At 36.8% G+C, this 27,731-nt stretch overlaps 1 protein-coding gene across 2 annotated transcripts in view; it reads right to left on the bottom strand.

The window, feature by feature from the left end:
- Nucleotides 1-4,102: 4,102 nt before the first annotated feature.
- The window catches only part of LIN28B (lin-28 homolog B), a 128,410-nt gene continuing 104,781 nt past the window's right edge, over nt 4,103-27,731 (bottom strand). For both annotated transcript variants that reach the window (XM_059399260.1, XM_059399261.1), the window contains exon 4: nt 4,103-4,472. In XM_059399260.1, the coding sequence (XP_059255243.1) occupies nt 4,103-4,472 (370 nt within the window). The remainder of the gene's footprint in view (nt 4,473-27,731) is intronic.

The following is a 27,731-nucleotide window of genomic DNA, read 5'->3' as shown; positions in this document are numbered from 1 at the left end:
GTCAACACCATCATTTTCAAGCTGGTAACACTCATAGGTGTTAAGCCACAGATGTATTAAATATTGTAACAGTTTGTCACAGTACAGTACTTTACCATAACTTTGCAGCTTTGTTCCAAATATAAAATTTAAGAACGATTCATAGGTCAACCTCTCACGCTAACTGAACAACTATGACACAGATCACACAACCACCACATCTTAAAGAGGCTGCTGACAGCTATGTAAGACAGAACTTGAGGCTTTTCACGATTTGTTCTTTTCTAAAACAAATAAATCTCATTAAGACATCTAGAAAATTAAAGTCAGTGCAGCTGCACTTGTACACACTTTCCCAAATTTTATAACCGAAGGGGAAATACACATATATATTTTACGATAAACATTTCTTAGAGAAAACAGATAAATTAATTTAAATTAACTTTAAGACTTAATGAGATTTCCCATGTCCTGTATAATTCATCTTACAGTGAATGTTACAAAGTCTATTAACACTTATGGGCTTCTATTCACAAACTAAATACAACTAGCAGTAACTTGGGGCCACACTGGTGCAAAATAAAACTGGGCCAGAATATCTTAAAATATTGGCATTAAAACATCCTATGTTTATAGATGGATCGATGTTAATACCGTGATGTTTCTTGATCTTTTTCCCTACATTGCACACCAAACTTCCAAGTTATAAGCAGGTAAAAATCTTTTAAAATGTTTTAGTTGTAAAAATACATCCAAAGTCTTCGAGTAAATACTAGAAATGCAAGTATAAAAAGGTTTCTACTATAATCTGCCATGTATTGATGAATAGCTCCCAGGGCTAAGAGTCGGGCAGAGCATCTTTCTTAGGAATTACACTTGTGTTGACATGGGGTTGAGATCAAGGAGCAACTAGTTCACACACCTCCTGCCCATCCCATTAGTAACCTCCGTAAACTGATGCTTCACACAGACCCTTCTCCTCCGTAGCTAGAAATGGCATTGCACATTTACTCTATGTTCACTCCTTGGCAAGCCAGTGCTAGTTCGTTATGTGCCTAGGGCAATAATGCTGAACTATGCTTGGCCTCAGGGCAGCACGAACACACAAATGGAGATTGGCATCCTTTATACTTTTGCCCAGCATGAATACACTCATACACCAACTTCTTCTTCTGCTACCCCTTCCTGCCCTTCACCTCTGGGCAGAGCAGCTATTTCCAAGATTGCCTCTGTGTTTTGTTTTGCTTAAGTGGAAGGGTGCCCATAAGTCTTTAAATTAAATACCTGATAACTTTAAAGAAATGGTTGGAGACTTTGCTAACTAAATGAGATGTGTCCTCATTCACAAGTGTTTGTTAGAAACATAGAGTTGTGAATTGCTATCTACAATACAGATTAAAAGGTTCTGTACCAGAGGATTATCAGCCCCTGTACGGCTGGAGCAGCACAAAGGTGAGCTATGCATCAACTATGAGGTAGCCTTTTGCTGTAAACAGAATATTTCACCCATGTAAATTGACATGTGCTCACATCAGTGATATTCACATATGCAAGAAGCTTGGGAATTTTGCTTTAGCATACTTTTCACAGGAAATAAAAATAGGAAAACAGATATCTGATATTTGGAAACTGTGATCAAACTCAGAGGTAGTTATGACTAACATCAGTTCATAATACTTATACAAAGGTCTAAGTTATTTGGTTTGTTTTGAGTAAGCAGGACTGTAGACTATTCTGAAAAGAAACAACAACATTATATGGTATGTTCCCTGAGCAAAGTTCTTTGTCCTGAGTATGTTATGTAATAGTGATAGTATTTTTATATAAAAAATAAACCCCAGCTTTTAATAATAAGATAGGTTTGGTATGTGCTCTTGGTTCAGTCTGGTAAGATGCTTAAAATGATTTTAAATTGCACCCATAAGGTCCAGTTATAAAATGCTTTTCTTTCTTTCTTTTTTTAACCAAGATCTTAGCTCTGAACTTTTTATATGTAAACAGGGAATGTCCAATTCTCAAGTCCATAACTTCCTATGTCTATAAGGTCAAGGAACTTTGGTTTGAATTTTCAAAGTGACTTATTATGTTTTGCATTTTTACCATTAAACCTGCTTATTTTGCCTGCTAAAAATTAAGCAATGCCACTTTGATTTGTCTACATAATTTAAATAAGCTTACAATCCTCACATAAGGCAAGGAAGTACTTCTCTATAGCTATTTATCACATTCAATATCGTCAAAGGTAAGCTTTGCATCACAGCACGTGGATATTCCAGAATACACCGTGGAGAGTCTCACAAACACTGTCCCAGAATTCAAGCTGATAGGTAAAGGGCTGGCGGCCCAGCCGGAGGCATTTGCTCCTGATGGGGCCTTGCTCAAACCGCAGGAACTGCCTAAGACCCTCAGGGCAGGACAAGTTGGGGAAGGAGCAGAAGCTGCTCGGCAGAATGGATCTCATTTGACTCATGCTCTTGTCTTCTTCTGATTATCTGAGCTTACACCAACAGGCTCACACACAATGTTGTCTATTGCCAATGTTAAGCATTATAACTAATCGGTACCTTCTTGGAGATGTTTCAGAAATTTACCCATAACATCTAGAACCAGGAGGACACCAACATTTTTTTAATTTTTTTAAATGACTGAAACCTAAAGGGACCAATATGAGGACTGGTCCCAGGCCAGCTGACTCACATAATTGAGGACCAACCTGAGAAGCGTCTCTATCTCCATTACTGAATGTCCACCCTGAATGCACCGTTTCGGTTACTTCAGCATGAGTAATGAAGGGAACCTCTGTCAAATTCATTTTAATGTACGAAATTCTTGTCGCTTCTGGTGGGAGAGGCCCAGCCCCTCGGCCCCAGGCCCATCACTCCAGCTGCCTGCCACCAAATGCTGCACTTTTCAATATCCTTCCCAGGGCAAACGTATTGGGCAATTATGAACACCCACTTAAATGTTCATTCTCAACCCCGGTATTTTATTCTCACCTGTGCTGTTTTGTTTTAGAAACAAGTCAGATAACTCTCTTGGGGGAGGGGGGGTAATAAAAAACAGCCACCAAAAAAAAAAAAAAAATTACACCAATGACTGGAGCTTTCCTCCAAAGTCTTCAGTAGTAAACAAGGAGACCCCTGCTCGAAGTGGTGGTTTGGACTGACTTCGTCAAGGGAAGCTGCTGTTGCCACAACCCCTTCAAAACTTCACAACACATAAAAGATTATAATGAGCTGGCATCAAAATACCACTGAAAACAATCAAGTCACTACGTTACTACATTGCCCTCCCCCTTCATTTTTCTGAATAGGCGTCTAACTCACAATCAAAATGCTTGAATTAAAAACATGGAAATATCGGCACGGAAATTACACATTCATTGTCTTTTCTGGAGCTCTGTATCCCAGATTCCAAAAAGCTTATGGCAGTCAGAGGCATGTGGAGTTAAGGTACTGCCTTCAAAGGGGGTGCGGGTAGGGAGAAAATTCTCTATAGATAACAAGAAAAAGAGGCAATCCCAAACTTGGGAAAACTGATGACGTAAAACCTTTAGTACCATATGATTGGCAGCTCTGAGATCTGAAGTAGCCTTTGGTTCACACAAAAGGTAACAGTCATGTTTTTATTTTAATGTAATATAAAGGGAGTGGTATTTCAAGAAAAAAAAAAAAAAACCTCCAGGGGTTAGCTTTGAAACCATCTAAAATGCTTCCTACGGGTTTTCGATTCTCGGGGCTGTCCAATTCCGTGAGGGAGGGTGTGTGCTTCTATCTAGAGACGCACATACATAAAGACAAATCTGCTTTATATACGTGTCCACATTCCTGTATCGATGCCTCCTACACACACACACACACACACACACACACTCAGGCTCTCTCCCTCTCATACATGCACATACAGATATACATAGTATTTCATTCTCTGAATAACATAAAACATGACACCCTGCTCAAATGTAATTTGCTTAGAGTGATTTGTCTGTTTAAAAAAATTCACAGTTCCTCAACAGTAGTTAAAAATCCCAAGTCAGCTGCTGCTGTGAAATACTGCTCCCCTGTACTTGCATGAGGTAGACTTCCCAACCGGGGAAAGAAAATGATACACTTAGGAAGAAGCACTATGTCTTTTTCCTTTTTTGAACAGAAGGCCCCTTTTTGCTTGGTTCTTCCGGCGCTGCAGAGGACTTCGCCGAGGAAGCTTCTTGAGAGGACCTGCCCGGCCATTCTGAGATCTCGAACCTGGCCTCCTGAGGAAACGGCGGGGACGTGCAGCCGTGCCCTCCCCCCAGCTCTCGAGGAAAAGTCGAAGTGCATGGCTGTGCTTCTGCTTCCTGTCTTCCCTGAGAACTGGCGGGCGGCTGCGCCACAGTCTTGTGTGGGCAGTTGGCCACCATGTGTGCGATGCTCTGACAGTAATGGCACTTCTTTGGCTGAGGAGGTAGACTACATTCCTTAGCATGATGATCAAGGCCACCACAGTTGTAGCATCTGCAACAAGAACAGCGGAAACGTCTCAGCAGCGGGGAGCAAGTGTCATAAAATGTGTTACAGATTAAAAAAAAAAAAAAAACTGTCGATGAGGTCAGCCTGTTTTAATGTGCCTTCTTAATAAGTATGTAATGCTATTTAAGTATGTAATGCTGTTTTTAAAAAGGATTTTATTTATTTATCAGAAAGACAGAGAGAGAGAGAGAGAGAGAGAGACACTGCACAAGCAGGGGGAGCAGCAGGCAGAGGGAGAAGCAGGCTTCCCACCGAGCAAGGAGCCCAGTGTGGGACCCATCCCAGGACTCTGGGACCATGACCCAAACAGAAGGCAGACGCTTAACCCACTGAGCCACCCAGGCGTCCCTGAAATGCTGTGTGCTTCCAAGACCATCTCACCAAAATGCTCTCACGAAGTTATAAAGCTATTTGTGCTAAACGCAACAGTCCATGAAAAACGAGTACTAAAACATGAAACACTAGTCACTTCCGTAGAGAAATGACTTTTTTTAAAGACTTGACAGGTTCTTTTAAGAGAACAGTGTAGTCCACTAGAGGGCAGCCAATGTTCAACAAAAAACCACCAGCTCGCTTTAAAAAGAAGCCCTTTAAAAAAACAAAGCTGTTGTGACATAGAAATACACACTGGGAATGCACTCCGCAATTGAGAAAATTATAGACCAAATTAAATTTCATTTTTTTAACAGTTCTTTGCGTGTTAACTATGTTGACTGTGGAAACCAGATGAACTGAAAGAATTTTATCAAGGGAAATTTGATATATAAGAAGTCAGATGTCTATGGTGAGTGATATCTGGAAAATTACCAAGTAATTTGAATCAGAGGAAGCTATAAAAGCTAAATTCTGGGAAGAATTTATTTTCTTTTCCCTCTGTAAGAAATTAGTTTTCCTTTCAGGTAACTTCTTTTCAATTGAAATAAACCTAAATCTACCCTTAATTAGTATTTCAATGCAGACTGGGGGCATGGCTTTGTGTGAGATGTCTGAAAATCTGACTTTGTTTCTAAAAGCTGAACAAGTAAATTATTTGGGAGATATATTTGCTCAAATTTAGTTAGATTTTCTTTGAAAATTTTACATTCAAAACAAGCGGAGAAAATAATATTGTATACTTACAAAGGTTTTTAATCTACTTGTTGACTATAGAATGTGCTTGTTTTGTCTCCAAATGAAATTTTTTAAGAGTTTTCTGTTTTAAATTTATTTCCAAATACATTTAAAATAATTCTTCGTATTAAGAATCTGTAATTCTTAATACGAAGCACAGACAAAATAATAACAAAAATTAATTGTAATTATGTATGTATGTGTGAGAGAGAGGGAGAGAACAGCAAGTTTAACAACATATACTACCATATATTTCAAAGACAAATGACTAAACTACTAACCAACCGAGCAGTATATGTAGGACAATTAGTATTCTGTTTTCTGGGTCAACGTATGAAGAGTATTTTGTTGTTATGTGTTTTGTTTAGTTTTTACCAGGCAGAAATTAGGGTACCTATGGCCTATTTCTTCAGTTACCAATATTACCTTACAGATATTAGAATAACAGATTCACAACATGGGCTTTTGTTCTTTGTAATGATTAACAAATATTTATTCCAAGGAAAAGGAATGCATCATATTTTTTAAAATTTAAGGGAAGAACTGAAAATCCACTTTTTCTGATTATTTATTATACAATTATATACCTTAATAAAATAATATTACAATCCAGATTCAACACTGTTTCAGCCATGTGTTCTAAGAGATCGTGCAAAATTCAAGAATAAAAATTACCAATGAAGGGTTGAAATTCGGGTCCCCCAAATAACACCCTCAAAAATGGCATCTTTGAAAAATATAACCATATTACTTCTCAATAATGTTTTCCCACACAGTTTTCCTCTACCATGGATTAAGTGAATTCTTAAATTAAATTTGCACATCTACAAAATGTCTCCTTTTGAATTTAATTCACTTCCTTAAGGATAACATCCACTCAGGAGCTCATTGTTGAAGAGGAGAAAATAGGTTAAAGCCTTCAGTAATAGAACAGGCTCTCCTGCGGACACATCAATTTCATCCATCACTGTGGTGTGTGCAGCGTTACCCAATGCAGGGATCCGTTCTGCCTACTCAATTTACCAAGGGCCTCATGTCAGGATTCCACTTTTACAAATGGGGCCTTCCATCGTATTCTGTATGTGCATTTACCATTACATTTGGGTTTAAAACATCATTTTAAAGGATACTGTATAATGTTTTGTTTCCTTGCATCTTGATCTACTCCATTCATTCACTTTCCTAGCTTCTCAGATATGTGTTATCATGAGGCCAGACTGTCTTCCACACTGAAAAGATTTGCATTCAGTGGATATGTGCTCAGTCTTAAAAGCAGAGGAGTGGTATTTATTCCCCTCTTCTATTTAATCATTCAGCGTCAATCACACTTACTAAGAGTGCAGATCACACCCCATTATGAAGCCCTGTCCTTCTCCAAGGACTGATACCAAAATGGAAATGTTCAGCTACCTTTCAGCCAACAAATGATACCACACCACACACCCCGTACAAGCTCTACGTGGTACTTGTTTCAGTGTCCACACCTCTCCCAATCAGCTGGCTTTTGTTAATTTGAATGAATCTTAACATCTGATGTGAGCATAAAAATGGCATGTGTGCCCTTGTATAGTTACATGCTTAAGAAATATAAGGACCCAGACTCACAAGCAAAAGACTACACATGAAAAAAACCATAATCATACTTCATTATACATTCCTATACCCAACAATAAAAAGTAAAATCATACATAGCATTTTATAAAACGATGAACCAATAGCACAAAGGATATTTTACCTATTGAACATAAAGTAAAATAAAAATGTTTAGATTAGTCTCAGAACTTAATCAAGTTCTTTGTAAAATTATAAATACTTTAATTCTAATGAGTTAGCACATTCTACAGATATTACTTCTTATTTAAGATGCTTTTGAAGATGGAAAATAACAATAAAAATGGAGCCTATTTTTTTAAAAATTATCAAAATAAGATGAACATTTTTAAATGAAACAATGCCAACAATAGATATAGTAGGATAGAAGCATCCAAAATAGCAAAATAAATAAAAGCAAATATTTAGGGCTTGAGAACTATATAATTATGTTATGAAATAAGTAATTAGGGGTCTTAGAGGTCTTAACAAACTAAGCCCAAACAATGACATTACTTAATAAGTTAATCAAACATATGCAAAGTTCTGAGGATTCCAAAACAAAAATGAAAATTCTCATCCTGAAATCAGAATTCAGATCTGCTATGACCCTTTGAAAAATTCTCATTTTTGAGGTCCAAGCTGCAGAACAACTAATTTATGTTTTCAAATGATAATAGTAACAAGGATTAGAACTGAGCTCAATTGAAAACCACTAGGTTAGAAAACGGATGTTAATTTTTTAAATGACACCTCAATGATTTAGATGAAATAATTAATCAATTGTATGTTCTGCCTGGATCTCAAAAGTGATAATAACTTGGGGAGAGGGATGATACTTCATGGAGAGCCAGCTTTCCCTATCTAAAAGTGTAATGGGAATAGCAGAAGATAGGCACTTCTAAGTATTTGGAAGTGTTAACTTTGTAAGCATTTATATGGAAAATTAAATCTACATTCTGGGGGGCTTGAAGGGGCATTAAGGACAAAGATACAGAGATCTGGAAGCGTCTCAAGAACAAACAAATACTGAGACAACAGTGAGTCCAGTAGTATCGAGGAGAGAAAATGGAAAAGAGGACATAAAAATCCATGGAAAAGAAAGATGTGAAAAACAATCCATAAAGTTTCCAAGCGGGAGGACAGAAAAGTCACAGATTGGAAAGAATTCCGGAAACCAATTTGGAGAAAGAATAACTGACTCTTGGAAGAGATTGTTTATCAATCTTGATACAGTCCAACTAAAATCCAGAAATGATACTAACGACATTCATGACTACAGTTTTTTCATTTTATTTTTAAAGATTTATTTATTTTAGAGCGAGGGTGTGAGAGAGGGCGAGTGGGGAGAGGGACCGCGGAAGGAGGAGAGAATCCTTAAGCAGACTCCCTGATGAATGCAGAGCCCCAAGGGGGCCCGATCTTATGACCCTCGGATCATGACCTGAGCCAAAACCAGGAATCGGATGCTTAACCGACGGAGCCACCCAGGCCCTCCAGTGTAGTTTTGGATTTTAATATGACTGACACTTGTTATCTAATTCAATTGTCTGCCAATCAACCCAGCCACCTGGGAGTGTGAGATGCCAGTGTGGGAGTGGGAGGAGGTGGATGGCAGAAATGCTATCAAAGAACCTAAGAGAGCTAAAGAAAAGGAACAGATCCAGAGAAGCTTTTGATGGAAGCAATTTGCCCACCCCGTACCTCCTGAGGGTCACAGATTCTTCCAGAAGGCCCCATTTCCTTTTGATAGTGTCCATACATTCTAAATTTACACCTGGGTATAGTTTATTCACTTCACAGGATCTGCCCCCACATACCAAGAGGAGAGTTAGAAAACTTGGATAAATCCAGAGTTGGAAAAGCCTTTCAATAATGCACACATTTTCAGATCTCTATCAAAGCAACCTATTCTTTACATGAATCTGTTCCTTGTATCTCATTCTTCTTATATCATCTCTTGAAACTGTAAGCCAACTCAGCAATAAACATTTTAGTAAGATTAATTTTTATATATTTTTCTTAAGTACGGTGGTAAAAACATTGAGTTTTTAAAAATACTGGCTAGTGGTGATTTATGACTTAAAAAGTTGGGGCACCTGGAGGGCTTAGTCATTAAGTGTCTGCCTTTGGCTCAGGTCATGATCCCAGGGTCCTGGGACTGAGTCTGGCCAGGGTTCCCTGCTCAGTGGGAAGCCTGCTTCTCCCTCTCTGACTTCCTATGCTTGTGTTCCCTCTTGTGCTGCGTCTCTCTCTGTCAAATAAATATATAAAATATTTTTTAAAAAAAGTTTCTTATGGAACAAATACATATTTAACACCAAAAAAAAGTATGTGTATCTGTATGAAGCCAGTATCCCCCTAAATTACCTTAACTCATGTGAAAAATAAAATGAGTTATAGAGTAGGGCTGAACATATTGTTAGCAGAATTAAAATAATAATAGAAATAATAAGAAGTTGGGACGCCTGGGTGGCTCAGTTGGTTGAGCAGCTGCCTTCCGCTCAGGTCATGATCCCAGCGTCCTGGGATCGAGTCCCACATCGGGCTCCTTGCTCGGCAGGGAGTCTGCTTCTCCCTCTGCGTCTGCCTGTGTTCACTCTCTCTCCCTCTCTCTCTCTCTGACAAATAAATAAAATCTTACAAAAAAAAAGAAATAATAAGAAGTTTAATTTATTAAAAGCTTACTATGTTCCAGACACTGTATAGAAGGTTTCTAATGTGTTATATAATTTACTTTTCCCCACCAAACCCTATATAGTAGGTACTATAACATCTCCTTTGTGTTGATGAAACAACTAAAACTTGAGTTTACAAAGAAGGAAATTTTAATTGAAAATAATTTCCCCTGCATTTTCTTTAAAGATTTTTTTTTTTTTTTGGACAGTAGGCAGAGAGGCAAGCAGAGAGAGGGGGAAGCAGGCTTCCTGCTGAGCAGAGAGCCCAATGCGGGATCATGACCTTGAGCCTAAGGCAGAGGCTTTAACCCACTGGCCATCCAAGCACCCTTTCCTTGAATTTTCATTATATGAAAAATTATACCTAACAATAGATGTAAATTTTATTACATGTAAGTCTAAAAAATAGAGTCTTAAATTTAAAACAGCAACACACACATACAGATTTGCAACAGATTATTTCCCAAGATGTGGCTCACTGCTGAGGAGGAGATGAGTGTCTCTCATTGAATGATCCCATCTATGCCATGAAGGTTGGGACTAATCTAGTACAGAGTTTTCAATGCCAATGCCCAGTTTTATTTCTATTCCTCTTGTACCATAGGTGGAAAATTTTTGTCTAAAAATTAGTAAATAATTTTCCCATTTTCCTTAATCATATATGTTTAAGTCTGTAAGTCAGAACTGCAGGATGACATGTTATAATCAGAGCTATCAAACTAGCTCAATAAAATGCCAGTCAAAATAAAGAACTGACATTTTAGTTAGCCCATGAAGACATATTATGATGTGAATGATTTATTTAGGCCTTGAAATAAATACTACAATGAGATTCTACTGGTTGGAGTGAATGTAAATTGAGATGCCATGTTTTCCAGGGCGATTTGACAGTATATTTAAAAATATTATATGGCACATATATTTTAAAAATAAAATAAAATAAGTATTATATAGTACATATATTTTAAAAATAAAATAAGTATTATATAGTACATATATTTTAAAAATAAAAATATGGTACATACTCTCCCACCCAACAACACCAACTCCAAAAATCTGCCTGTAGAGATACACTATTACATTAGAAATAGTGTTGCCCGTATCAGTAAAAAATAGAAAAATCGAATGACAATAGTAATACTAACAATAATAATAAATGCTTGTGATCAAAATTGGATGATCTGCTCCAGAACCAACGTTCTTCACCACTGAGCTACAAATGTGTGGAAATGAGAGCCCACGTATATCAAGAAACGCTGCAGATATTGAAAGAAATGAAGTAAAAGAACAGTTTTTTAGATCTGTATGTATCCAAATGAAAAGATCTCCAAAATAAATTAAGTAAAAAAGGCAAACCACAGGATAACACATATAGTATAATACTAACTTATGTTTCAAAAACTGTATATGCCTCTAGGTAATAGTACGCATTTTTTCAAATGCATGAAAAACCCCTGGCAGGATAAGCGGTAAACTCAAAGGGGTTACATCTGAGGGGAAGAGAGGTATAACGTGAAGGAGGACTTTCATGTTTACTCTCTAATTTTTGTAGAGTTTCCTTTTTATTTATTTTTTATTATTTATGTCTTTATTTTTATTTTTAGAGAGAGAAAGGGAGTATGCGTGGTGGCGAGGGACAGAAGGAGAGGGATAAGGAGAATCTTAAGTAGGCTCCATGCCCAGTGGGAAGCCTGACACGGGGCTCGATCTCACAACCCTGACATCATGCCCTGTGCCCATACCAAGAATCTGACGCTTCACTGACTGAGCCACCCAGGCATCCTGAGTTTCTTTTTTAAATAACAGGTAAGAATTTATATGTTGTTCGTGTAATTAGAAAAAGAGCAATTCAATAGCTCCACCTCCATTTTGAAATTCAACCATTATTACTGTTTGTCACTGGATGGTGAACTTGTAGACCAGCAGTTCTAGAAACATCTTGAAAGCTTTTAAAAAATACTTATACCGAGATGCTACTCCACACCAATTAAATTAAAATTTAGAAGATGGAGGCCCACGTCTGAATACTTTTTGAAAACTTCCCCAGTGGTAGTGAGCAGCTTCTTAGCACTGACAACCGTACAAGGAGGTCACTCATAATCCCAACCATTATGGAATGTGGTTCAAAAAAGAATTTCAAATCTGGTGATTCACAGACCTGTACCCCTGGGGATAAAAATATATGTTTATAAAAAATAAAAAATTAAAAAAAAAAAAAAGAATTTCAACTGTTTCAACAGATCACGGATGCCTCAGAAAGGAGGAAGGAAGGAAAGGAAGAAAGAAAAAAGTGTGTATGTATTTTATTTCCTTACTGGGAATGAAAAATGATTCCCTAAAATCTCCAGTTGTGGGAACACAAAAGCCCATCACCTTTTACCATCACTGATCCCTGCTAATTGTGGAAGTAAACCAGTGCAAAGAACTACTGTGTTTAGCTTTAGATGTAGTTTCTCTGCTTCTGAGACCATTATTCAATTCTGAATTCATCAGCCAAGGACGGATTCAATGTGTAAGAACCCATGTCATCAAATAGGTGATAATTTACAGCTCTTCATCAATTGCTACTTTCTCTTAACTTTACCATCATTACCAATTAACATTTATTGATTTCCTATAATAACTCAAGTCTCTATCTTCTGTTGCTTGCATCTAAAATAATTCTCAAAAGCATATAAATTTAGTATAGATAAGACTCCTGCAAACATTTCTATGACCAAGTTTTGTTGGCTATTACATAAAATTACTTCCTTATGAATATAAATATAAAACCAAGATCTTTGCTTTTTATAAAAATCTATTAGCCATGGCATTTTTAAAAGCTCAAATATTTAAACTTCATTTCACCTGAAAGAGTGCATGGATAAAGTAACTACTGCTCACTCTGTCTTCCTCAGAGAAAGGGAAAGTACAGAATAGATGGTTGAAAGAAAACTGGCTTAGTTAGACTATCTTCAGGGTAGGTTTTCAATATAGTTTTTTAAAAAGCAAAATTCAGTTAGTATAATTGCCATTCAGTTCTTTCTGGTGCAAAATTAATGGCAGATGTCTGGATGGCTCTGTATTGTCTAGTTCTAGTCAGAGTAAGGGTCAGTCTGTTGTGGCAATGAACTAATGTGAATTCTAAACTTGAAAACTGCTGGTAGTGTAGGGGCACCTGGCTGGCTCAGTCGGAAGAGCATGTGACTCTTGATCTAGGGGTTGTAGGTTGGAGTCCTAAGTTGCGTGTAGAGATTACTACAAAAAATAAGTAAACTTAAAAAAAAATTGTTGGCAGTGCAAATAAACACTCTAGGTCTCCTCCAAACTTTAGTGTTCAGACCATTTAACTAAACTGATCTGGGGTATGCACTGAGTTCAGAGGGTATTTTTTACTTACCAACTATTGTTCTATCCTCTTTCATCATCTGGTTCTATGATGGGAAGTTGTCTACATACCTTGTATCAGTGAATTCAAATGCTTCTAATACCCATGTAATCATTGTCATAAATTGAAAGGAAAAACAAAAAAAGCACTTAAGATATCTACTATGTGCAGGGAGAAAATTATCTGAAAAATAATGTTAAAAAGAAAATCCATACTAAAGGATCCAATTTTCCAGAATGAAAAGGAGATCAATTTCCCAGGGCAACCGATTAATTTAAAAAAAAAAAATCAACATAAGAAATATTTTATTTATATTTCAGAGCACTAGGGGTAAGATTATAAAAATTTTTCAGAAAATTGTATCAACAGTAATGAACATTCAATGATATTTAGATGTCTTACAACTAAGACTGGAAACAAGAAGAAAATTTTAAAATGCCCTTAGCATTTTGGAGAAAATTATTTCCAACATAGTAAAAAATATAAGTACAACTTGGCAGTAGACAGTAATGGAATGTATGTAAATAGAGAGCTGAATGGTAAGACTTATGTATTTACATATTTTATGTTCCTTAATGTCTTCTGACTGCTTTCCGAACCATCTTATGTTTATTAGTTTTGGGACAGTCTCTCTGATAAATGCCATGGCCTGTCATCTGTATCATAATGCCAGCCAAAAATGCACCAAAGTATCTTGAAAACCAGCTAAAATATTGTAATAGTTCTATTTGCAAACCTTTCATCATCTTATGATAACAAAACGGGAAGATGGAAAATGTGGGGGGGCAGGCATGTGACGAACGGCAGTGCTGGGTTTCCAGCAAAGCAGGGATGAAACACATAGCGGTTTTAAGAGAAGAGGACACGGAAGGAGAGAGAAATCACTGAAGAAACAGGGACAAAGGGAGCCTTTCTCATGGAAGGGCACTTCAATCAGGTATAATTATAAGCCAGACATTTTGGTATTTCATTCCACTATGGGTAGAAGTACCTGGTAGATCTTGTGGCGATCCCACGGAACAATAATCATTTGTTCAGAGTCTGCTACTTTGTACCATAGCTTAAGAAAGAGCATAATAATGAATTCTAGGTCAGAAGCTAAATCTGTATTTCAGATAAAAACGTTATCTCCCTTGTAGGTAACAAACAACATTCCAGCCAGGTAATCAGTTCTGTCTAACGGCAAAGTTGAAAAAACAAGGAGAAAGATGTACTTAAACACAGATAACTCAATGCTTTCCAATGTCTTGGAAGAAAAACCAGTTTGTTATGAAATTGGACCCAATCTCACAGGCAGTGGACATTCTGCCAGCATGGCTTTTATGATCCAACACAACTAAGGAGGAGTGTCCAGCTCAAGTCATCTATCTCTCTCTCTCATACATGTGTATACACACACACACACACACACACACACACAAGCATGCGCCACAAGCTGTCCTACAGTAGTAGTGTGTAGCCATCCAAACTGTGTATTTAAATGTATCCTTGTTGGAACCAAGTTCAGTTGATCTACCATATTTGTCACAGTGGCTTTTAGGTAGAGAGTATTTTTAGGTTACTGCTGGTATCAAATATAAAGGAAAGGAAAGACAGTCAATATTTAACTAGAAATGGTTAAAACTAGGTGTCTGCTTAAATGGGAGAATCAGATTATAATATGCAACCTGAAAATGGTTCAATTATCTATTTTAGCAGTCTTGCTGAAAATTTTAAACCCCCAGGGCTAACTGCGTTTCCCTAGACCATTTCACATCACCAGTGACATAGGGACGACTTTGGCTGTAGGTTAAGCCTTGGTACAGGCGGAAGAAATGCAATTCCACTACTGCTTTCGGGTCAACTTTGATAAATTTTTTTTTCTCTTGGTCATCACATGATTTCTTTCTTTTGCAATGTAAACCAGCCCTATTTTTATGTTATTTTACAAGTCATTCTAAAGTGATAGCTCTCTCTTTAGATATATGTTGACTTTTTTTTTAATCTATTAAAGCACAAGCAATTTTAAAAGAGTAGTTTCATCATGACTACTTGATGTGTGAAACAATTTGTTATCTAGAGAAATGGACGTAAACGTCAAAACAATATGTGAAAGAATTTAAATACATTATAAAAAACACCTTAGGTTTATAAACAAAGACTATAGAATAAAATTGACTGGCTCATATCTTATCACACCATGCTGTTAAAACACAGAAGGAAGAGAAGGCATGAGGAATTTCAAAAGAAAGAAAGATGTACAGAGTCAAGAATCAATTTTGCTGGTATGATTGATGCCCTGCACAGGAGAAGGTTAGATTATAGTTCTAGATATATGCTGGTTGTTTGCAAGCTGGAGGCAACAAGAGGGCTAGATTAGAAGATTTTAGCCAAGTGAGCTATTATTTAGCCAAATGGGTTATTGAAAGCGTTGATATTACTATGACTAAGTTACTTTTGGTGCAAGTCAATATTGGTAGTATTTGAGTTTCTATGAAGATAGACGGTTTAAACACCTTCCAGTTGTTGTATTACTAAATTAACACTGAATTTCCGCTATGTTACTGAATTAGTAAGAACTATGTATAAACTTTCCATTTTGACAATGTTTATATGGGTAGCATTAAACCTATTTATAGAGGGCCTGTTGTTCTAGAGTATGTTGCTTAGTACGATCTACCCAAAATGTATCCTCAGGATGAATCGTGTGCAGGAGGCCAAAGAAGACTGTGCTAAACCTTCCCCATTTCTAGGGCTATTCAGGAATCTGGAGTTAAAACTATTCTGCTGAAATCACCAATGAGAGGCTTCTAATGATCAGTAAGTTTGGTCTCCCGTTCTAGCATCAGCTAGTGCTGAGGAAAATGATAAACTACAGATAAGAAGTACATGACCTCTGTCCACTCCTCCTCTAGCCCAGCTGGTCTTTCTGTGACTATTTGTTGTCTTTTGCCAAGAATCAGCAGTTCTTAAATTGTTCACCACGTAGGTAGGTAGGTGAAAACCGAATGAAGAAAAATTGTGACTATGTCTAGATAACCTCCCTAAATGGTGATATCAAGTCCTTTCTTTATAAGACTGATCTTGAAAATTAAAGCTTAAGGTAAAGTCATGGATGGCATTCTTGGCTTCATGGCTACTTCTTTTTTTCCTTCCTTACTGGCTGCAGCTGCCCTTCCTGTTATCCAGCTGTTTACATGAATAAAAGCTTGGGGGTTTAGCTGCTAAGGCATCCCTGGCAGATCTTTTCTCTGGTCACGGATCCCTTAAGGAGTCTTGTTTTTTCCCTATTTGAACATTTTAAGGCTGTGACCCCGTGAACACATGGCCATGGTTGTAAAAGAAATGGCTATCAAGCCAAGGATGGAGGTTAAAAACTGAAGGTAGGCATGAGAAGGGCAGACAGGTCCACCTCAGAGCCAGGATTGTTTACACATGTTCCAGTACTCGTAAGTGCTAAGAATAGGGCTAGATTCTGCACATTAACAGATTTGTTTGTGCATACTCTATAAGCCAAGACAAGCTCCTGAGTATCTGAGCAAAGGAATTTTCACCTCCTCTGGTCATACTCTGAATTTGGCTGATAAGTTTGTGTGAAGAATTTAGTTTATTCCTTTAGTGAGACAAAAGAAACAAAGTGACTGAATGATTTTTTGATGTTTTCCTAACAAAAAATAATATTGAAAAGAATGGCAGATATAATGAAAGGCAGTAAATTTGGCTAATACTTAATCTTTTTACTTTAAAAATGTACAGATTTCAGAAAAATAAATATTTTAAAATATGGTAGCTGCAAATGGAAAAGTGCTATTTATTTATCACACTGAATGTGAAGTTCTCTTTAGATGGTCTATTTTTATAACTTAATTGAATATAACACATTTATAGGGGGAAAGCTGTACTTCAGTGGGAAACTGCATTGTCTAGATCTAGAGCTCACACTTATGGATTAACTGATTCTGATTTAAGAGAGTAATTTTCCAGCTCTTTAAATCGCCAATAACTGATAGCAATGCAAAGCTGTTCTTGACCATACAGAGGCAAATTCTGTCCTGTCAGGTTCCAGTGACTTTTCCCATCCTGAAAGAAGCATGTTTTTCATTCATTGGATATTGATTTCAATATTCCTGATCTAAAAATCTGTCTGTTCTTTGGACTGTCCTTTGTACAGGTTATTCCAGTTGTTTTCCTCATTTCATTGGATTAAATAAAATCTTTAACATTTGCTCATTTTGTATCTGTATCAGAGTCAAGATGTTACCATTTTTTTAAATTATCCTTTAATTCTCACACAGTAAATATTTAACCACAGAAGCCACTGGTTAAGATGCAAAGTTCATTATGATATCGTTAGGATCTTACTCTTTAAGCATGTAGAATCTAGAATAAAGTAAATGCACAACTAACTTTAATCCTCAGGGTTACTGAACCCGTACTAGTTTCTACGTTTATTCTCAGTGATCTTATTTTTTTTATACCTTGAAATATTTTGCTCTTTCATAATCCTGGGAATTACTTCCAACTTCACTGAAAAGGAGGTTAAAATAACACAAAAATTTTAATTTTTCTAAAGAAGACATGTAAATGGCCAACAGATACCTGAAAAGGTGCTCAACATTGCTAATTATCAGGGAAATACAAATCAAAACCACCATGAGACATCACCTCACTCCTCTTAGAATGGCTATACCAAAAAGACAAGGGATAGCAAGTATCAGCAAAGATGTGGAAAAAAGGAAATCCTTGTGCACTGCTGGTAGGATTGTAAAGGGTACAGCCACTGTACAAAATAGTATGAAGGCTTCTCAAAAAATTAAAAATAGAAATACCATATGATCTGGGCATATATCCAACTGAAATAAAATCACTATCTCAAAGAGATATCTGCCCCCACCCCCATGTTCACTGAAATATTATGCACAATAGCCAAGACTAGGAATGACCTAAAAGTCCACTGATGAATGAACGGATAAAGAAAATGTGGTATACATACACATAAGGGAATATTATTCAGCCATAAAAATGGAAATCCTGCCATTTGTGACTACATGGATGGATCTTGAAGGCATTACGCTGAGAAATTAGTCAGATGTAGAAAGACAAATATTATATCATTTTACATGTGTGGAATCTAAAAAAAAAAAAAAAAGTCAAAGTCACAGAAGCAGAGAGTGGAAAAGTGATTCCTGGGTTTGGGGAGGAAGAAGTGGGAAGGGGTTGGTAAAAGTATACAAATTTTCACCTGTAAGATGAATAAGGTCTGAGGATCTCAGGTATAAATAACATGGTAACTACAGCTGATAACATCGTATTGTATAACTGACACTTCCTTAGAGAGTAGAACTTAAGTCTTCTGCCAAAAAGAAAAGAAAGAAAGATAAATATGTGAGGTGATGAATGTGTTAGTTAACTAGTTGACTAGAGTGTGGAATCTTTTCACAGCATATACATATACCATGTTATCACAAGTACATTGTATTTTACAATTTCATCTGTCAATTAGACTGCAATAGAGCTGAGGTGGAGGAGAAAGAATATTTCCCATACAACCTATGTGACACCTTAATAGCTTTTTCTCTTGTCTCATATTTTACAGAATTTTCCCCTCAGCTTTCCGACTTTTCGACTCACTATGATGGAAAACACTGAAACAAAGGTCAGGAATCTTTGGCCCTTCTTTTTAGTTCTAATACTAACTTTCCATCTCACTTGTAAGACGGTGCTAGGACTTGAATTCTCTCAATTCTCTCCCATGATCTTGGTATCACCGTACCCTTGTAATCAACTCAGACTGGTTTTATAACTTTCTCCAAGAAATATCTGCCAGCCCAGTAGTGGGCAAAGCAATGGGAGGCAGAAGAGACCCAAATTTATCTAGCGATGCTGTTGGCAAAGTGGATGTTGGGAAAAGACAGGAGGGTCAGGAGGACTTAATTCATTCATAAAAAGCCTTATTGAAATGAACACTCCAAACCGAGAGGCAGGCAACTGAGACCAGAAGAACTCAGATGATGAGAAAAAGGGAAAGAGGATTTGCGATACCTACCCTCAACAGCTCAATTTCTTCTACTTTCATAACATTAGTATAAGTAACATTACATGTTCATTTGGAATCAAGATTATCTAAAGCATCTCTCAACTGCTTCATGCAATCCTGGAATCCAAAATTGTTGGCACAAAACTTAAATCAGCTTAACTGATTCTGCACTGCCTCCACAATATTCTATTAATTATACAATCAAATAATTTTCTGATAACTGGGAAATAACCATTTTGAACATAAGGTTTTCACTGAAAAAAAATGTTAATAATGTAATCATCTAGAGGAGTGACTAAATAGTGAAATAAACCATCACATTCCATCATCCCTCAGCTTCATTATTGCATTGCCCAAACTCAGGAGACAGAATTTCCGTAGTCTTTTTCTTTTCAACCTTTTATTAAACAACATTGAGAATTCAGAATTTTTCGTTTCCTGTCCATAATGGCAAAGAGAAGAAAATTGACAGAAGATGTTTTGCAATTGTTAGACAAGTAAGAACACAAATATAAAAAGAATAGACAGCAGTACTCCAGGCTAATGATGATGGTAAAACTACATATAAGCTAAACCTCAGATTATGAGCCATTATACCAGATAATATCCTAAATATATTTTCTCTAATTGAAAAACAGATGAGTGGACAATAGGTTTCTATGAACAACAATGAAATCTGTTATCCAGTTAGTCATCCTACAGGGAGGACGCTGTCATCATGCAGTATTTTTTTGACCAGAAATTTTTGTGAAAAAGACACGTATTCTTTCACCTTTTATCAAGTTTGTACTAAGAAATTTACTTGCTATGGTTCATAAGTGGGCAACTGCTGACGGCATTATTGAAAGGAGGGAAAGAGCACAGAAATCAAAAGGTTCACTGAACTGATCATTCTAATCAATAGTATGAAGGTATTTTACTATTACAGACTGAAGAAATTGACCATCCTATCTTCGACAAAACTATGAGCCATGAAACTTTTCAAAGCACTGAATTTTGTGGATAAAAGTGTAAGAACCAGGATGCCTGGTGGCTCAGATGGTTGAGTGTCTGCTTTCGGCTCAGGTCATGATCTTGGGGTCCTGGGATCAAGTCCTGCATCAGGTTCTCGGCTCCTTCGGGGGCCTGCTTCTCCCTCTGCCTCTGCCTCTCATGAATAAATAAATAAAATCTTTTTTTAAAAAGTATAAGAACCAGAGGTAATAACAAAGCTGGACTCTCTTAGAAATATATTTAAAATCTGGAGCAAGATTTGTAAGATGAGTATGTTCCAGGCCATCCATGAGCAATTATTCGCATATAAAGGATAATGCCCATTTTGGATACATATATCTTCCCACCGGAAAAATATGAAATAAAGTTTTTTTGGTTACATTTAAATTCTCATTAATTTCCAATATAGCTATTTTTCACATCCCTTTATTTTTTATCTGTAAATTATTTGTAAAATGACTTTCAAAATGTGTTCCAGAAAGAGTTCCTTGGACTCAAATGGCAAATAGTAATGATTGCTCTTCCTCACATACAGCTGGCTAATAACATACAGAATTTGATAAATGGTGTAAAATAAAGTGCTGTACCTTTTCAAGAGAAGACATAATCACAGTCATTGGGAACAGGAATGGTTTTGTAAAGGAGTTGGTCTGGTTACAACAAGCTAGGTAAAATTTATTAAAAATTATTGAGGTTTGGGGCACCTGGGTGGCTCAGTTGGTTAGTGTCTGACTTTTGATTTCAGCTCAGGTCATGATCTCAGGGTTGTGAGTTCAAGTCCTGTGTTGGTCTCTGCACTCAACAGGGAGTCTGTTTAAGATTCTCTCTCTTCCTCGGCCTCTGCTCCTCCCTCCCCTACACTCACTCTTTCTTGCTCTCTCTCAAATAAATAAATAAATCTTTAAAAAAAATAAATGAGGTTTACATAGACTGAAGGAAAATATGCTAGAATATATGGCACGAATGGCACGAATACAAAACTAGAGGATATGTTTAGGAAAGCGAGTTGGGTAGCCTGGAAAATAAAATGGAAAACCAAGATTACAGAACAGAATTTTAGATATATTTTATAATTTACTATTTTTAAAACCTTTCCCCTTAGAGTTGAAAGAACTGAGTTTTGAAGTTGATAGATAACATTGCTCATAACCACAAACCCAGTAATGGAGAGCCCAAGATTTCAGCCTACAGCTCCAATGATCCATGAAAATCATTTAATCTCTCTGGGTTTCCTCATCCATAAGTAATTTTCATCATCCAGGAATCCTTTTTTAAAAATGATAATAACTCCCACTTACTTCTTGTGGTTGCTGCTAGTCTTGAATGAGATAAATATTTAAAGATGCTTTGCAAACTACAGAGTTCTATATAAATAGTAGTTACGATCTCTTTCCCTTATCTTGGATATTATATTCCCAAAACACTTTCACCCTAGTTGTAATAAGATAATTAATGGTAGAAGAGCTGAAGTTCTCATGAATGAGGGGAGGCAGGCAGAAGAGCAAAAATAAGTAACAGGAAAAGCTTAAAGTATTTTTTTGCTTGGTATTCTGCATATTTATTTATGCTCTATAATTAATCTGCATTTAAGATTCCTTATGTCACTGTGATTTCCTTTACCATCTCCTCCTCTTATATACTGGGAAATTCACTTACTTTGTTGCAGATGTCACACAGTTAGTGTAGATAGGTCACTGTTAAAATGTTCACTATTTTTCTGGTTTATATTTTGTAGTCCCTAAAAATCAAATCTCAGAATAACTCTGTTTATTTAATAAACTGTATCAGAAGACTTTGTAGATAAAGAAAATTATAAAGATGTTAATCTGTGTATCATACAGTTTAGGTATGGGGAATTTGCTCATTATTCTTATATTCTATAATCTTTTCTTTCATCTGGCCTTCAGGATACTTTATTGGATTTTTCACTACCCTTTTTTCCATTATTTTCCTACCTTGTGCTTTGTGCCTTTCTGGATTCACCAAGATCTACACTTGTCTATCATCTCTCCTTCAAAAAACTGATCCATTTCCCTTAACAAATTACTTTCTTTATGCTGATCACTCACAAATTATTCCCACCTTGATGTCTTCCTGTAATCTCCAACTCAACTCATCTCTTTGAGGTCATTTGACCCCTAGTTTCCAGATCTCTTCCAATATTGGTTGATTTTCCTATAAATTCCATCATTCATCACTATATTCACACTGCTTATTGTGAAGTTACTTGGTTGACTCAAAGAAAAGGAAAAGATATTAAAATATTCACTGCCATTTGTCTTTCATTTTATTTATTTATTTTTTAATTTTATTTATTTATTTGACAGGCAGAGATCACAAGTAGGCAGAGAGGCAGGCAGAGAGAGAGGAAGGGAAGCAGGCTCCCTGCTGAGCAGAGAGCCTGATGCGGGGCTCGATCCCAGGACCCTTGGATGATGGCCCGAGCCGAAAGCAGAGGCTTTAACCCACTGAGCCACCCAGCTGCCCCTCATTTGTCTTTTAAAAGCAAAATGGAAACATAAAGCTCTCTTAAACCTATGAACTCTCTTAAACCTATGAATAATTTCCTTAACTTCTTGTCCATTTGGGGACTGAGCCCCCATCTCCTATCTTTGCACCATGTCAAAGATCAATCGTGCTAACTCATACTTCAGGTACATCTGTTAGCCCATTTGGCCCACTCAGTCACCAACGAGTGGTGACTGGTTACCTTGGTTAATTTAAATGAAACAAACAAAAATTTATAAAAATCAGTCACCCTGTATTACTTTTTAAAAATAGTGTAACAGAAGAATAAAAACTGTGAAAAGGAAAACTATTATAAGCTGTTGGAACCTGAGGGTGAAAAGAAGAGTATTTAGTACCAAAAGGGCAGGATCATTAAAATCAGAGAGGTGTTAAGTGGCCAATGTCAAAAAGACATAAAAGCATGAATTCCCACCTAACATACTTTTTGTTCTGAATATTATGGTCATGGACTCTAGTCAATATTACAGAGTAACAAAGACTCACTGAGCTGTCATGTAACCCTATGGCAGAAGCCACACCTCCTGGGCAAAAAACTACCAAACTCAGGTCAATTTCCCTTTATCTAGTCATCTTTTGACAAGTCCTCTTGACTTTCTGACTTAGTTTGAGTAGTCACTATTTAAGGAGTTTTCAAAGAAGTAGTAATGGCAAAAGTTAACTATATGCTGATGTGCATCTCTGGAGATACCAGACAGAAGCTTGAAGTCACAGATTTGGGAGAATATCACGGAAAGGACAGACAGTCTTAAAGCCATGGGATGAAGGTCAAGCAGCAAAGTGTGAAGAGTGAGAAGAGGACTCCAGACAAAGACATTCTTCTATTTAATAATGTTCAAGTGTTAAAACCAGTTAGACATCTAAGAAGGAAAAGTCAGAGAAGTAGTAGGAAGGCACAAGAAAAGAGACATTTTCCTCGTTAAAAAACAAGATGCAGTTTTGGGGCGCCTGAGTGGCTCAGTTGGTTAAGTGACTGCCTTCGGCTCAGGTCATGATCCTGGAGTCCCGGGATTGAGTCCCAAATTGGGCTTCTTGTTCTCTTCTCCCTCTGACATTCCCCCTTTTGTGCTCTGTCTCTCTCTCTCATTCTCTCCCTCTCAAATAAATAAATAAAATCTTTAAAAAAAAAGAAAAAAAAAGATGCAGTTTTGTATTGGAGAAACTGGCTGAAAGTGTTAAAAAAAATGAAGTATTAAAATAGGTTGATAGACTTAGCAAGCCGGAGAGAAAGAAGCCTCAGGTAGAACATAGTGTGAATACGAACGAATTACGGAACTGTAACTGAACTGCAGTGTCAGTATTAAACTTAACTTCCTCGGGCACCTGGGTTGCTCAGTTGATTGGGCGACCGCCTTTGGCTCAGGTCATGGTCCTGGAGTCCTGGGATCAAGTCCCGCATCAGGCTCCCAGCTCCATGGGGAGTCTGCTTCTCCCTCTGACCTCCCCTCTTATGCTCTCCCTCACTCTGTCTCTGTCTCAAAATAAATTAATTAAATCTAAAAATAAATAAATAAATAAATAAAATATTAAACTTAACTTCCTCAAAGTCCAACATGCATATCTTAGGAAAAATAGGTCTTCTGAGGGGATTCACTTCCTCAGAAAGCCCTTTCCAAAGCCGTACATTACATATTCTTTTAAAAATGACCAGAGTCCAATAGAAAAACATTCAAAAGACACAAACAGGAAATTCACAAATATAGAAAGAATAACAACAAATAGTCTTAAGTACACTCACCCAAACAAAAAACTTTTAAAAATCAGTGATACAACGAACCATGAGAGGCTGTGGACTCTGCAGAACAATCTGAGGGTTTTGGAGGGGTGGGGACTAGGAGGTTGGGTGAGCCTGGTGGTGGGTATTATGGAAGGCACATATTGCATGGAGCACTGGGTGTGGTGCATAAACAATGAATTCTGGAACACTGAAAAGAAATTTTAAAAACTGAAAAATTTTTTTAAAAACCAATGATACAAAAAAATGAATGATACACTTTTCAAAGTAGCATATAAAAATATTCTGACCATATCATCAAAAACAACTAAAAATACTTGATAAAATATTTTTAAAACATCTTTTTAAATGCATTACTGATCAGGCAAGAAAATAAGGAATGCTTAGAAGTAAAAAAATGAAGTGAAAGCAGGAAACTAGGGCAGTAAGTGGAGCATTGAAACAGACTCTCACCCTGGAGGCATCACAGAACACTGCCAACCTAAGCTTTGACCTTGTAAGGGCGGGGGGGCAAGGGGGGGGTCAGAGGGAGCAGAGGGGTCAGGAAACAAAGTCCAGGACCTGCCTGGAAGCTGGGAGTCTTATTGGAGATCCTGTCCCACAGAGCTGGAACCCCCCCCCCCAAAAACTCCCCTCACAGTGTAAAGATAAAAGATAAACTTGCCCAGAAGAAGGGGATGGCATGGAAGCTTGTCTACACAGAACACAACATTGGGAGGAACGTCAGGGGAGGAAGTTCTCCCCTGAGAATTGGTAACTATAACCCAGACTGTGTATGGTGTTACAGCTCAAGAGGGCATATGGCATACACTGAGAATTCATTATAAAATGGTTCCCGGTTGGTTCAGTGCCTCCAGGCACACGAGGAAGCAAACACAAAAAGTCTCTGGAAAAAATGTACCTTTCAAGCCAGGAGTGAAGAAATTCATTTAGATAAAAGTCCAAGAAATATCACTGGTTAAAAAAAAATCATAAAAGACAAAAGAAAACAGGGCACCATGAACTAAAGACAGTAGAATCAGACCTGAAGACTTTTATTGGGTTGATCAGATTCAAGCTGTAAAATAAGTAAGTTTTGATATGTTTAAAGTAATGGTTCTTAATATTATCAGGCCAATGTCTACCTTTTTTTTTTTTTAAGACTTTATTTATTTGAGAGAGAGAGAGACAGAGAGTGAGAGAGAACACGAGACAGGAGAAGGTCAGAAGGAGCAGACTCCCCACAGAGCTGGAAGCCTAATGCGGGACTCGGTCCCGGAACTCCGGGATCATGAACCAAGCTGACGGCAGTTGCTTAACCAACTGAGCCACCCAGGCACCCTAATATCTACCTTTTATAGTAACTATTTTTAATGCCCTTATTCCTATCCTGAAAGAAATGTAAAATAATATATAGACACATATCATGCATACATGCATATAATTCTTATTCCTTAACTATAATATATAGAAGAAAAAAGTAATTTATCATAAAAGAATACCTACTTAATAAAATATGCAGAAACCAAACTATGTTAGAAGACAGTACACTTGTCTATGTAAATAAATTTGGATTTAAGAAAAGCCATTCCATACAAGTACAGGAAAATAAAAAAGAAGAGTCACAGCGAAATACTAGAATAAAAATTAGTGTGAGTACCCCAATATACAATAAGAAAAAGGAAAATGGGGTGCCTGGGTGGCTCAGTTGGTTAACGATCCAACTCTTGATTTCAGCTCAGGTTCTGATCTTAAGGTCGTGAGATCAAGCCCCATGTCAGGATCCATGCTGGGAATGGAGCTTGCTTAAGATTCTCTCTTCTTCTCCCTTTGCCCAGCACCCACCCCCTACCCGCACCCTTAAAAAAAAAGAAAAGGAAAGTCATCTTAATTAAAGAAGCATAATATTTCAAAATAAATTAAAAAAACACTCAACACATAAAAAATAGAAAATAAAATATTCTTCAAATGAGCTACACCTCACTTATACATGTAGTGCCTAATTAATTCCTCATGCTATAACATGGTAGATGATAATGATGAAGTACAGGAAAGAAATTTCTACCGCATGCTGACACATACATCCAGTATTGAGCATACCAGAAAGACCCTGGCGGCCGTATCTTTTAATGGGAGATAAGACTGGAAAACGGCGGATGGACTGGAAAACAAAATATAATATAAGATATTCTAAAACAATTGTTTCTGGAAACAGTATCACAGTAAGGCTGAAAAAACAACTTACAACTGCAAATAAATAATTTCTACATATAATTTTTCAATATAGATGTTTCATCTCTGTTATTAAAAAATAGGAATATGTAGACTATGTAGGGACCACACCCTAGAGGAGGGGCTGCACCCTAAACCAAACCACATTTACACTAACCTAGAATAAAAACAAGGCTGGGAGAATAAAAATTTACTAGTAATTCAGCTGCCTGCCAGAACAACACTCAAGAAAGAAGATAAAGACCCGGACTCCCTAGAACTTATCCGCCACAACATTCTGCATACAGTGAAAAAAAATTAGTAACATGTAAAGAAACAGGAAAAACCAACCCCCATTCAAGAAAAAAAGTAGTCAATAGAAAAGATAGTTTTTCTTACTGCATATTGGTATACTCCCACTAATTTTTATTCTAGTATTTCTCTTTAGCTCTTTTTTAAAAATTTTCCTGTACTTGTATGGAAGGGCCTCTCTTAAATCCAAATTTATTTACTATAGACAAGTACATTCTCCTCCAGCATGGTTTGGTTTCTGCATATTTTATTAAATAGGTATTCTTTTACTATAAATTACTTACACTCACACATGTTATCATAGCTCAAAACAGCTATGATAAATACATTCAACTCTATGAAGGAGAAGGATATGATAAATGAAAAAGTGGGGGATTTTGGCAGAAAAACTAAAAACTATAAAAAATAAGCCAACTGGAAATTCTAGAACAGAAAGCCATATCTAAAATGAAAAAGTCACTGATTAGGTATCAGCATCATAGAAACTGCAGAAAAAGTCTGTAAATTTAAAGACTGATTAAAAAGGAAATAATACAGATGGATTACAGAGACCATAAGGGACTGAAAAATATGAACAAAGCTTCTCTGACCTGTGGGGGTGATAAGAAATGGTATATTATAAATGTAATTAGAGTCTCAGAAAGAGAAGAGACCTACCATGGGGTTAAAAAAAAAAAAAAAACCACACCATGGAATAGAGAAATTAATGACATTTAATGTCTTTGCA

This window comes from Mustela nigripes, chromosome 5 (genome assembly GCF_022355385.1).
Source record: "Mustela nigripes isolate SB6536 chromosome 5, MUSNIG.SB6536, whole genome shotgun sequence".
Classification (NCBI taxonomy): Eukaryota; Metazoa; Chordata; class Mammalia; order Carnivora; family Mustelidae; genus Mustela; species Mustela nigripes.
The sequence above is the reverse complement of the archived record's forward strand: the minus strand, read 5'-3'. Positions and strand labels throughout refer to the sequence as shown.